Source organism: Orycteropus afer, unplaced genomic scaffold (assembly GCF_000298275.1).
Source record: "Orycteropus afer afer isolate SDZICR_OR568_19922 unplaced genomic scaffold, OryAfe1.0 scaffold00394, whole genome shotgun sequence".
NCBI classification, from domain to species: Eukaryota; Metazoa; Chordata; class Mammalia; order Tubulidentata; family Orycteropodidae; genus Orycteropus; species Orycteropus afer.
Genome location: NW_006921981.1, coordinates 2,598,909 through 2,612,183, shown reverse-complemented (window position 1 = coordinate 2,612,183; position 13,275 = coordinate 2,598,909). Strand labels below are relative to the sequence as shown.

General features: G+C 36.8%; 1 protein-coding gene across 1 annotated transcript in view; it reads left to right on the top strand.

The window, feature by feature from the left end:
* B4GALT6 (beta-1,4-galactosyltransferase 6) overlaps positions 1–13,275 on the top strand; it is a 100,063-nt gene that overhangs the window by 26,316 nt on the left and 60,472 nt on the right. The window contains exon 2 of the mRNA XM_007953450.2: positions 6,416–6,532. Coding sequence (XP_007951641.1) covers positions 6,416–6,532 — 117 coding nt within the window. The remainder of the gene's footprint in view (positions 1–6,415; positions 6,533–13,275) is intronic.

The following is a 13,275-nucleotide window of genomic DNA, read 5'->3' as shown; positions in this document are numbered from 1 at the left end:
AATAGAAGTGGTGATAGAGGGCATCCTTGTCTGGTTCCTGTTCACAAGGGGAATGGTTTCAGTCTCTCTCTATTGAGAATAATGTTGGCTGTTGGTTTTAAATATATGCCCTTTATTATAATGTTGAGGAATATCCCTTCTATTCCTGTTTTACTGAGAGTTTTTATGAGGAATGGGTGTTGGATTTTATCAAATGCCTTTTCTGCATCAATTGATGTGATCATGCGGTTCTTTCCTTTGTTTTATTTATGTGGTAGATGATGTTGAATATTTTTTAATGTTGAACCATCCTTGCACACCTGATAGGAACTCCACTTGGTCAAAATGAATTATTTTTCTGATGTGTTGTTGAAGTCTGTTGGCTAGGATTTTGTTGAAGATTTTTGCATCTATATTCATGAGGGGTATTGGTCCTTTTCTTGAATCAAACAAGAATGAAAGCACAGCATATGGAAATCTTATGACACAGCAAAAGCAGTGATCACAGGCCAATTTATAGCAATAAATGCACACATCAAAAAAGAAGAAAGAGCCAAAATCGACACTTTAAACCAACATCGCCAACAGTTTGAAAAATAACAGCAAGAAAAGCCTACAGTCCCCAGAAGATGACTGTTTTCTTTTTGAGTGATGTCTTTGTCTGGTTTTGGTATCAAGGTTATGCTTGCTTCATAAAATGAATTAGGGAGGATTCCATCCTTTTCTGGGTTTGGAGTAGTTTGAGTAGGATTGGTGTCAGTTCTTTTCTGAATGTTTGGTAGAATTTTCTTGTGAAACCATCTGGGCCAGTACTTTTTTTTGTTGGCAATTTTTTAATGACCTGTTCAATTTCTTCTTTTGTTATGGATCTGTTAAACTTTTTCACATCAGTCAGTGTGAGTTTAAGTAAGTGGTGTGTTTCTAGAATCTGTCCACTTATAGATTTTAAAATTTGTTGGAGTATGTTCTTCATGGTATCCTGATATCCTTTTTAATTTCAGTTGTGATGTCACCCATTTTGTTTCTTACTCATATTATTTATATTCTCTCTCTTTTCCTTTGTTAAATTTGCCATTGGTTTGTCAATTTTATTAATCTTTTCAAAAAACCAACTTCTAGTCTTGTTGATTTTTCTGTTGTCTATTTTCTGTTTCATTGATTTCTGCTTGAATCTTTATTATTTCCTTTCTTCTGGTGACTGTAGGCTTTTCTTGCTGTTCTTTTTCTGATTGTTGGAGATGTTGGTTTGAAGTGTTGATTTTGGCTCTTCTTTTTTGATGTGTGCATTTATTGCTATAAATTGGCCTCTGATCACTGCTTTTGCTGTGTCCCAAAGATTTTCATATGTTGTGTTTTTTTTTTTTTTCTCATTTTATTTAAGGAATTTTTTAATTTCATTTTTTTGTTTATTTTCTTACCCAGTCTTTCTTAAGGAGGGTGGTGTTCAGTTTCCATGTGTTTACTCTTTTACCATTGACCTTCCTATTGTTGATTTCTAATTTTATAACATTGTGATCTGAGAAGATGGTTTGTAGTATTTGAATGTTTTACATTATTAAGGCTTGCTTTATGGCCTAACATATGGTCTGTCATGGAGAATGTTTCATGTGCACTGGAAAAGAATGTATATTGTGCTGCTGTTGGCTGAAGTGCTCTGTCGATGTCTATAATATCAAGTTCGTGGATTGTGTCGTTTAGCTCTTCTGCACCTTGTTGAGTTTCTTTCTAGTTGTTCTGTCTTTCAATGAAAGTGGTGTATTAAAGTCTCCCACTCTGACTGTAGAGTCATCTATTTGCCTTTCACCTCTTATAAAGTCTGATTTATGTATTTTGGAGCTCTTTCATTGGGCCCATAGATACTTATTATGGTTATATCTTCTTATTCAGTTGATCCTTTAGTCATTATATAATGTTCTTCCTTGTCTTGTATGGTGGTTTTTATCTTAAAGTCAATTTGATCAGAAATTAGTATTGCCATTCCTGCACTTTTTTAGTTACCATTTGCTTGATACATCTTTTCCAATCTTTGATTTTTAGTCTATTTTTGTCTTTATCTCTAAAGTGTGTCTCTTGTAAAGAGCATATTGATGGTCTCTGTTTTCTTATCTAGTCTGCAGTGCTCTGTCTCTTGAGTGGTGCATTTAATCCATTAACATTCAGTGTAATTATCAACAAGTATGATATGGTTGCTGTCATTTTGTTATGTGTTTTTCATGGTATTCCTGGTTTCTTTGTTCCATATTATTTTCTGTACTGAGCTCATTATGTTTATGAATCATGTTGTCATTTCCTTTGTTGCTGTTGTTTTACTGTTTGCTGAATATTTGTGCTTGTCCTCTTTTTATTGTGATGTGAAGGTTTATCATTTTTCTTTGAGGTTACCCTGTAATTTATAATTTTCCCCTTGAGTTTATCACAGTCCATTCTGTCTTGTAACTCTCTCGACTTCTCACCATTTACAAGTTCTATAACTACACTGTGTTTCCCCACTTTTTGGTTTGTAGTTGTCTTCATTTGCCAGTTGATGTCTCTGGTTCCCTGTTTATAATATTGTAAGCTTATTTTACTTTGGATATGTTCATAGCTATGTTGGTTTCTGGGTTATGTCATCTTGTGTATTAATTGTCAGTTGTTGTTTGCTATTATTGGTTTTCTGTTCAGAGGACTCTCATTAGTATCTCTTGTAAGGTTTATCTTGTTTTAACAAATTCCCTTAATTTCTGCTTATCTGGAAATCTCCTAATTTCACCAACCTATTTGAGTGACAGTTTTTTGCCGGGTATATAATTCTTGGTCAGAATTTTTTTTTTCCAGGGTTTTATATATACCATCTCATTGCCTTCTTGCTTTCATGGTTCCTGCTGAGAAATCAGATATAATTCTTATCGGTTGTCCTATGTAGATAACTTTTTGGTTTTTCCTGTGCTGCTTTCAGGATTCTTTGTCTTTGGTTTTGATGAGTTTGATGGTGATATGTCTCGGTGATTTTCTTTTGGGGTCTGTCCTGTTTGGGGTTCGTTGGACTTCCTGAATGGATATATTCTCATCTTTCATCATATCAGGGAAGTTCTCTTCCAACAAATCTTGGACAATTTTCTCAGTGATTTTATTTTTCTCTTCCTGTTCTGGAATTCCTATTACACATAATAGATTATTCCTTTTCATGGTATCCCACATGAACATTAATGCTTTCTTTATTTTGTTTTGATCTTTTTTTCTGATTGATCCCTTTCCAAAGAAGTATTCAGGTATTTGTCTTCAATCTCATTAATTCTGTCTTCCATTGATATGGTTCTACTCTTTTGCCCTTTCAGTGTGTTATCTATTTCTGAAAATTTGGAATTAATCTTCTGTATTTCTATCTGTAGATTTTGTATCATTTCTAATTTTTCATTTATTTTGTCATTTTGTACTTGTATTTTCTTCCAAAATTGTTTTGTCTGTGTTTTCCTTAACTTTGTCAGTGTTTTCCTTGATTTGTCTCTCAGTCCTTTGAAGATAACCTAAATATAGTTCTTTTGAATTCTTTATCAGGGACTACCAGTGCTGCTGCTTTCTCAGGGATGTGTTCTGGGTCTGTATCCTACTCCCTTGTTTCTACCACTTTATCTTGCTTCTTTGTGTGGACTATGATGGTCTGTTGTCTTTGAGACATTGTGATGTTATATTTAGATGTCTGTTAACTGTGAAGAGCAGTTAAGGGTGAGTCAGGCTCTTCTTGGTGGTTGTTTATTGTTGGTCTGTTGGTGGAGAAGGAAGTGGTGGCTCTCACTCAGTATGTGAAGCTGCAGGAGGTGCTGGTGTAGTTGAGTCATATGGGCACCCTTGCTGTCTCCCACTAAAGTTAGACAAAAACAACAATTGAATAACCATCAAAAAATGAAAGCAAGTGGACAAAAAACACTGTAAACACACAAGAACAATAACCAAAAAAAAAAAGAAAAAAGAAAAACAACTTGCAATGTTTGGGGAGAGGGAAATAAGAGAAAAAAGACAAAGTAGGAGAAAAATGAAGAAAAAAATGTGAAAAATACAAAAAGAAAAACAAGGAATGAGCTTAACCATGAGAAAGAAAGAAAAATGGGAACCAGGAACAAGGAAGAGAGAAAAAGCTGAAAACTAGAACCTGTCAGTTGTTGGCTCCAGAATGCCCTTGTGGTTCCCAGCAAGCGGAGCCTATTTTTAAGCCCCTGGAATCTGGGAGAACATTGTCGCTTTAAGTATCCAAAATGGTCAAACCAAGCGCTTGTAAACATTAAAAATGGCTGCTTCCTCCGGACAGGCAGAGGCTACAGCTCAGCCTGCCTTCCTCTTTGCTGCTTCCTCTGTCATTCCCCAGCCACCAGAGCAATCCTCGTGCAGTCCCTGGCTGGCAGGGCCAATTTTTATGTTAATTCTTAGGTCCTAACACCACTCAGCAATATCCAAGCTGTCTGTGCCGTCAAGATTGCTGCCAGACCGCAAATCCTTATGTCTCGTTTTTTGGTGTTTTCATGCAAATTCTTCTACTAGTTGGGAGTTAGTCCACTTCTGTATCCTTCACTTCAAAGCTCAGGGCTCCAGGATTATCTTCTCTATCTGTATTAGTTGGTTCCCCTTTTCTTTGTTGAAGAGGGTCAGTGCAGTCAGTCTCCCTATTCTGCCATCTTACCATCGTCTCAGTTTAACTTTTGACTCTGGTTTAGCAACAGCTGTAAAAGTTAATTTGGCTTTTGTTAAATGCTTTTCTTCATTTTTGCTGGCTTTTTTTTTTTCTCTTTACTTTTCTTCTTTTAAAGTCCACTCAAAATCTAAAACATAATAAAAACTATACTATTTTTAACCCAAAACAATAAATTCAAGCCTAAACAAGTTAAATCTCGTTAGTACTACTTTGTAAAAAGGTTGTACACATACTTTTAAACATTATTAAGGCAAAGCTTAATAATGGGTTTGTTTATCTCTTTTTATGGATTGAAGATGAAAGGAAATGTGTTATTTTACTGTTCTTTTCTACTAGTTTTATTGTCATTTTTGTACTTTGAACAAGTTCAAATTTATTGAAAAAAAAATGGAAAATGAGATAATAAATAGGACAGTTTTGCTCACCCCTTGGTACCATCTTGATGAAGTAGATCAGGGCCCAGAAAATCAATTGACATTCTTAATTGTTTTACTCAGCATTCATTTCTTGAGATGGTTGTTACTGTGTTAAGAGTCAAAACAAAACACACCTTTTCCCATCGAGTCAGTTCATACTCAGCAACTCTCTAGGCAGAATAAAACTGCCCCATGTTTCCAGGGCTCTGAATCTTCATAGAAGCAGAGTGCCTCATCTTCTTCCCATGAACCTTTTGGTTCAGAGCCAGCTTATCTTAAAATTGAAAGTCATTAACTGAGTTTCTGGTTTAGCCATGACATTGGCTCTCCACTTCTTGTGTGAATGGCATTTATGATGTTTTGTTGGTATGTTTAGAGAATTTAGAAGAGGTCATCTAGTCTAACTGCCTTTTTAGATGAGGAAATAGGCACCATGTTGGTATAATTAGGACCAAGAAACGATTTTCTGACATTATTTATGTGCCTCTCTGAGGAGGCTTGGTATCTAAAAGAAGTAGAATGTTGTAATCTTTATTAATTTACAAGTTTATTTCAGAGGAAAAAATTAGGAACCTGTTTTTGAAGCACTTACCACAGAGAATTAAATTGACCAACTTTAAAACACACATTGATTTTGATAGGTTCTACTGTTACGATCTTGGTAGGTAGTTTGTAAAAGTTTGAATAATTAGCTCTCAGAGATAAATTACCAAAAATAGATCTTGATTTTATATCTTCTCCCCTCAATGCCTTGAGAATATGCAAGATCTGTAGAAAACCACTAGGAGCTTTGGTGGTACAGTGGTTAAGGCATTAGGCTGCTAACTGAAAGATCGGTGGTTCAAACTCACCAACCACTCTCTGGGAGAAAGATGAGGCAGTGTACTTCCATAAAAATTGATTGCCTTGGAGACCCTATGGGGCAGTTCTACTCTGTCCAGTAGGGTCGCTATGAGTTGGAATCAAGTGGAGTGTTAGGCTAGGGGAATTAATATAGAATTAGATAAAGTTAATTATGTAATTCTGTGACCTAATACTTGCTATAACATGCCTTTTAGAAATGTTAAAGTACGTTTTGTAGTAGGAAATAGTTTATAGGTAGACAAGTTCATTATGATACTTCATTTTGTTCCTTTAGTCTCATTTGATTTGATTTGATGGATTTTTGCCATTTTAGTTTTTATTGTCTTAAGAAAAAGTGGTATGTTTTTGATTGTGGGAAATAATAATTTCATATTTCTGTTTTTCCTCTGGAGATACTAGTTAAGTTTGGTTTTGTTGGGCATTCTTAAATTGGCCAATTATTTCATTAAATAAAGCTTATTGAATCATGATATTCTCTCTTTTTCCTTTATAGCCAACACATATCTCTTTATGGTACAAGCTCGAGGTATAATGCTGAGAGAAAATGTGAAAACAATCGGACATATGATCAGGCTGTACACAAATAAAAACACTACGCTCAATGGTACAGGTAAGGCTGCTTCCTGCTTCGACATGCTGGCTGTGCTTCTGCTCCACACTCTCTGGTCATGAAGCAGTAAAACATTTCTTAAGCTCAGTTTTGCCCTCAAGTAACTCCCTTTTAAAACTGAAGGTATCTCCAGTTTACTGGTAGATTATTTTACTGCTTGAACCAGGACCTTGCCACATAAAGGTGTAGTCAGGAAAGTGATGGGATTTGGTGCAGTGTCCTTTTTTTTTCAATAATTTATTTTATTTTTGTAATTTTGGGAGTATACACAGCAGGACATACACCAATTCAACAGTCCTACCTGTACATGTCAGTGACACTGATTATATACTTTGAGTTACAGAACCATTCCCATTCTCCTTTTCTGAGTTATTCCTCCCCGGTTAACTTAAACTTACTGGCTCCTAAGTTTCCTATTTAATCTTCTGAGTTACTGTTGTCAGCCTGATACCATATAGATAGACACTAAAAGAACACACCGCTGAAGGCAGACATTTTTTACTGGTTAGCTAAATGATTGTTTGGGATGCTTTTGGCTTAAGATTTAAAGGTTTTCTCATGGCAGTAGTTTTAGGGTTCATCTAGTCTCCCGGGCTCCAGAAAATCTTGATTCCATGAGAGTTTGAAATTCTGTTCTGCATTTTCCTCCTTTGCATTAGGATTCTTCTATAGAATCTTTTCAGTAGTGGTAGCTTGACATCAGCCAGTTCTGGTCTCATGGCAGAGGCGTTTGTTCACTGGAGGCAATTAGCCACACATTCCATTTCCTCCTCCTGTTCCTGACTCTCGTTCTTCCTCCGTTGGTCCAGGTGGACCATCTGTTGTACATTGTTGTACATTGAATGGCCACTTGCACCCTTTTAAGACCCCGGGCTTTACGTAACACTAGGATGTAAAATAGAAGCGCTAAACATGTTATTAACTGGGACGTCCCATGAAAGCATAACCCTAAACCTCTAAACCAAGACACCAAATCCCATATGTATTTGGTTATATACATAAGCAGCCTTAGCAGCTACTCTTTGTTGTTGTAAATATATCTATTGCACTACTTTCGTCTGTTCATCTTTTTGCAGGTGTACAGCTTATTGACAGCAGTTATATTAATTGGCTGTACAACTCTATCCATACTCAATGTGATTTTCTGTCACCGTAAACCAAAAGTCAGAAATCTCAAAGCAATGATCCCTTCTTACCCTCTTCCCTCCCGCTTCTGGTAGCCACTGAGAGACTTTGGTCTCTATACATTTTGATGTTATTGTCTTTCTATGTAAGGGATATCATATAATATTTTTATTTTTGTGATTGACTTATTTTACTCAGCATATCTTCAAGCTTCATCCATATTGTAGCATATATCAAGACTTCATTTCTCTGAAAACGTTTCATGCAGGTCCTTTAGTCAGGAGACAGTCAGTCATTGTAGCCATTTGGAAATGGGTTGGCTGTAACAGAGATGTGACTGCAGTGACTTAAACACATGAAACTTTATGTTCTTATGTAAAAGAAATCTGGAAATCAAATGCCTGCAGCTATTGGGGAGGCTCCTTAAAGTTTTCAGTCACCTTCCATCTTCAGTCTCAGCCACCTCATAGTCTAATATGGTTGCTGGGGCTCCAGTCTGTATGTCTGTAGTCGGGTCAGTAGGAAGGAGGAGAGGAATGAGGAAGAAGGAGAAATAGGGTGCCTGGTTTTAAGAGCCCTTACCAGCAGTCCCACACAATATATGCTTACATTTCATTGACCAAAACTTGGCACATAGAAGGGTACTGGGAAATGTGTTTGAGCTGGGCACACAGGTACCCTGAATGAAATTGAGGTCTTCTCCCTGAAAAGAAAAGGAGCTCTGTTGGCACATTGGTTAAGGCATCCTGCTGCTAACCAAAAGGTCAGTGGTTCAAACCTACCAGCTACTTTGCAGGACAAAGTTGAGGCAATCTGTTTTTGTAAAGATGTACAGCCTTGGAAACCCTGTGGGCAGTTCTGCTCTGTCCTGTAGAGTCACTATGAGTTGGAATTGACAGGATGGCAGTGGGTTTGTTTTTTTAAATTTTTTTTTGGTTACCTAAAAAGAAAGGGAAAACGGAGTGTGAGTAGGCATTTGTGAGGCTCTGCCATGCTTATTTAGCTGACATTTATCTAGCAATTAGCACAGTTAGTATAATTAGTTAGATATTGAAGATAACAACCTTAAAAACAAAATTCTTTCTTTCATGAGAGGCTCACAGGCTTCTGGGAGAGAGAAAAACATAAATAGGTATTTATAATGCAATTGGTTATTTCTGTAAAGACTTAACATAATATCTGACAAAAAGGAGATAATGGCTGATAAGATGTACAGAGAACTAATTGAGCTCTAGGGAAGAGCTGATTAGCATGTAGTGGTTCATTTAAAATTTAGCACTTCATGTTAAATAGGTTGTGATATTTATAAGTTCATTTGAGTTCAGAAGGGTTTTTTTAACCCTGTACCTGACTGCAACATCAGATACAAATAAATAAGTAATATTTTTGCAAAGAAATTATATATTTTCATAATGAAATGATATTTTTCCTTGTAGCCTGTGGAGGTAGTCAAATTAAGAAAACAAGATGTATTCTGTTAGCAGTAAAGTGCCTTACCAGAACTCCTAGTAATTTTCAAAGCAGACAATAAAGGCCATGAAATGTTGGAACTGGTGGGTTTGTTGGGAATCACCCAGCACACCCTCCTAATTTGATGTATGAGTAAACTGAGGCAGACCGCCAGACTGACACTACAGGCTAGTAGTTAAACAGTCTAGAACTCTAATTGAGCTTCTGTTACCCATTTTACACTGCCTTTTTACAGGAAAAACGCCATTGACTGATCTCTTTTCCCTTTAATTGACTATGTCCAATGAGACACAGAGTAGGGGACCTGTCCCTCAGCTTTCATTCTTTGTCTGCCTTTGTGTGTGGCTCTGAAAGAGAGGGAGGAGGAGGACTAGAGGCTCAGACTTGTTTTGCTTTCATCCGTTCATTAGGTGCAATACTGTCTGTATTTTACAGCAGTTGTGGTGCATCAGCCTCATGTATCTATCCTGCTAACCTTTTAAAACTGTTCCTGGCTTTGAAGGCAGTGGTTATTGCTCACTTAACCACTTTTGTTGGTGTCAAAGGAATAATGATTTTGTGGGCTTGTTACAGTATAGTCTCCAAAAGCTTAAATCATTAATGGCTATTTTACCAGTTGTGAAGCATTTATTTGCAGAAAGTACCTATTATGTGCTAGGTACTTTATTACCCACTGCCGCTGAGTCAGTTCCAACTCACAGCGACCCCCATAGGGTTTCCAAGCTGTTAAAGCAGACTGCCTCATCTTTCTGCCCCATAGGGTTTCCAAGCTGTTAAAGCAGACTGCCTCATCTTTCTGCCGTGGAATGGCCAGTAGGTTTGAACTGCTGACTTTGTGATTAGCAGCCCAGTGCTTTAACCACAGCACCACCAGAGTTCCTAAGGTACTTCATTAGATGTTGCAAATTTCAACTAAAAGAGGTATTCAGCTAGTAGCAGGGAAGACAGACACAGACTTATATATGAATAACACATTGGGATGAAATAAATACTTCTGGACACAGTACTGTAGGAGGCCTGGGGCGTTTCTGTAAGCCTGGGTAAATGAGTTGAGTGCCTTAGGATCATTTGTAATGCTGTGGCCAAGAATAAAACATGTTTAGCCCCAAAACTTTGTCTTCAAAGGAAGTGAATTTACTAATACATATGTCTTTAAATTTTTTACTTTTTCAATTTGGTTCCTTAAAAACTGATAAAAGTGATGAATGTGTTCTTTTATGAACGACTCATTCGGTGTATAAAGCAAAAATCCCTTCTTGCCTGCTATTGCCATCAGTCTCCAGGGGAGCTCCCGTTAACAGTGTGCTTTGCAGAAATGTCTAGGGAGCTTAAAGATTCTGTTAGCTTGATATGTGTTATATGGAATCATAGTGTGTGGCTGAGAAGAGGGGCCGAGACATTAATGAGTAGCATTTCTCAATTACGCAGAGTAAGAAAATACTCTTAAATTTGACTACATCACATTAAGAAATGACTTGAGGGTTTGCCTCAGGATTATAAGAAAATGAGTCTCTGGAACACAAGGACAGTGGACCCCTGCAGGGATAACCTTGTTTATCTTCTGTTTTCAGCTTCTACCAATGTGTAATGTATAGTAGGTGATTAGTAAAAATTGATTGACAGGGGCTGGAGAAGAATAATTATGGGGAGTTACTGTTTACCAGATATAACATTCCCATTTTGGATGATAAAAAAGATAGGGAAATAAATAGTAGTCATGGATAAACAATTTTGTAAATGTACTTGACTCCATTGAATTATACTTTAAAAAACTGTTAAAATGATAAATTTTATGTATATTTTACTACAGTAAAAATTATTAAAAAAATTATCTAGGTAGCCCATCTATTTGGTGAAAAGTGCAAAACAAAGCTGTAAGATGAACTGTGTGTGTGTGTATGTGTGGGAGTGTAACTTGTGAAGATAAAGAGAACTTGCTGTTCAGTGTCTTTTGTTACAACCATTCATTTATTCATATAAAAAGCTTACAAACCATATAAATTACTTTCTTGTTTGTATTTTATTAAAGTAGTATTTTTATAATTTAAAAATATAAAAAACAGAGATACAAATTCACCCTTAACCCTGACCACCTTATTATAATCGAGAACAAACATATAAAAAAGTTACAATAAAAAAAAACAGCATCAGTCTCCTATGTCATTCCTCTTCATCTGTGAGTTCCAATCCTAACAAACAACTACTGTCATCTGACTGCTAACCAGAAGGCTGGAGGTTCAAACCTTCCAGCCACTCCTTGGAAGGAAGGTTGAGTAATCTACTTCCGTAGCGATACCGCTTCCGAAACCCAAGGAGGGGTTGCTAGGAGTCGGATTCGACTCGATGACAATGAGTTAGGTTTTTTGGTTTTTTTAATTCTGCATGTATCTTCATGCTTTACAGATAAGATTATTTTAAAATATTTTTTCTGATTATAAAATAATTTGCTCATTTTCAAAAATATGAAAAATATATAAAGAAAATAATAACATTCAGCCATGGTTTTTATTACCCCAAAATAATTTTGTGTGTTCTTATCTTTTGTCGATGAATCTTTTTGCAATATTGAGATCATAATGAATACACAATTTTGTGCTTTGAATTTTTTTTTTTGGGGGGGGTGTCTCATCAGCATAACAAGAAATTATCATTATATTTAGGTAGTTTACTTGGTTACTTTCAGTGGAGCAACCTTAAAACTGCTGCTTACTCCTTGAAGCCATGGTCTTTGACTGAATTAGTATCTGAATGACAGAGATAAATTGGGAAATCATCTAATTAGTCATTATTATGTAATTTTTTTTTTTAATTGTGCTTTGGGTACAAATTTATATAGCAAACTTGTTTTATATTCTACAGTTCAGCACATCCAGTTTCATGACCCCGATTACCATCCTAAACCATAAGAAACTCTGCTCCCCTCTCCTCCCTGTGGCCACCCCCTCCCTGTGCTCCTCTCACCCATGCATTCCTGTCTGTCCAACCTTCCCTTTATGTGAATGCTACCCCCCTGGTAAGTCATGGCTGCTTGATCCAGAGGGTGCAGCTCCCTAGAGCAGGTGGGTGCATCGACTGGGGTAGGTGTTCTTATGTGGGTCTTTCTCCTGTTGGGCTGAGAGCCAATTCATGTAAAACCAAACCAAAACTCACTGCCATCGAGTCGTTTCTGACTCACAGCGACCCCTCCTTGGGTTTCCAGGGCGGTATCTCTACGTAGGTAGATTTCCCAGTCTTCCTTCCAAGGAGTGGCTGGTGGGTTTGAACCATCAGGCTTCTGGTTAGCAGTCAAATGCCTTAGGCACTACGTCACCAGAGCTCCCAAGTGAGTCCATTTCCAGGCTTGAAGGGTAACCCGAAGTCATAGTCTTGAGGGTTCCACCAATCTCTGTCCAACCAGTAATTCTGGTCATTTTTGTGTTTTTTGAATTTTGTTCTACATTTTTCCTCCCATTCCATCCAGGATCTCCAGATTTGATCCCTTTCTGAGAGGTTGGCATTGGTAGCCAGGCACCATCCAGTTCTTCTGGTCTCGGGTTGTGGGCTTGTGCAATTTCTTGATTTATTAGTTATAATTATTACTGTCATGGAAGAAAAGCATTAGTACTTTATGGCACATCCCAATTTCACTTTCCTTTGTCTCTCCAATATGATTATATCACAATTTAATCAGTGTTGATTGTTACTTTAAGTATATGAATATTTTTTATGAGTGAAGTAGTGCTGATTACATTTGTTTTGTGAAACTTTTTACTGGTGTTACTTATTTACTCTTTTTTTTCTGAGTTTTATATTTACTTATTTTCTGAGTTTTATACACGTTTATCACTGACTTTTCCTGAGTTCCTATGACACATGTATTGACTACACTGGGAGAGGTTTCACAATTCCCATGTCAGTGTCTTCTCTCTTATATGTTGCTTTTGGGAAATCTGATGGTCATTCTGCCTGCTGTTTATGTATATGGCCCAGTTTTTTTTCTCCAAGGACTCCAGGGTCTTTTTGTATTCACAAATTTTACACAGAACATCTTTGAACTTGTTTGTTTTTTCTTTCGCTGGATACAGTTGGGTCTTTTAGTCTAGGTGACCTTGCCTTTCCATTCTACGGAATATTCCTGTATTGTTTATTTTGTTGTGTCTCTCTCTCTT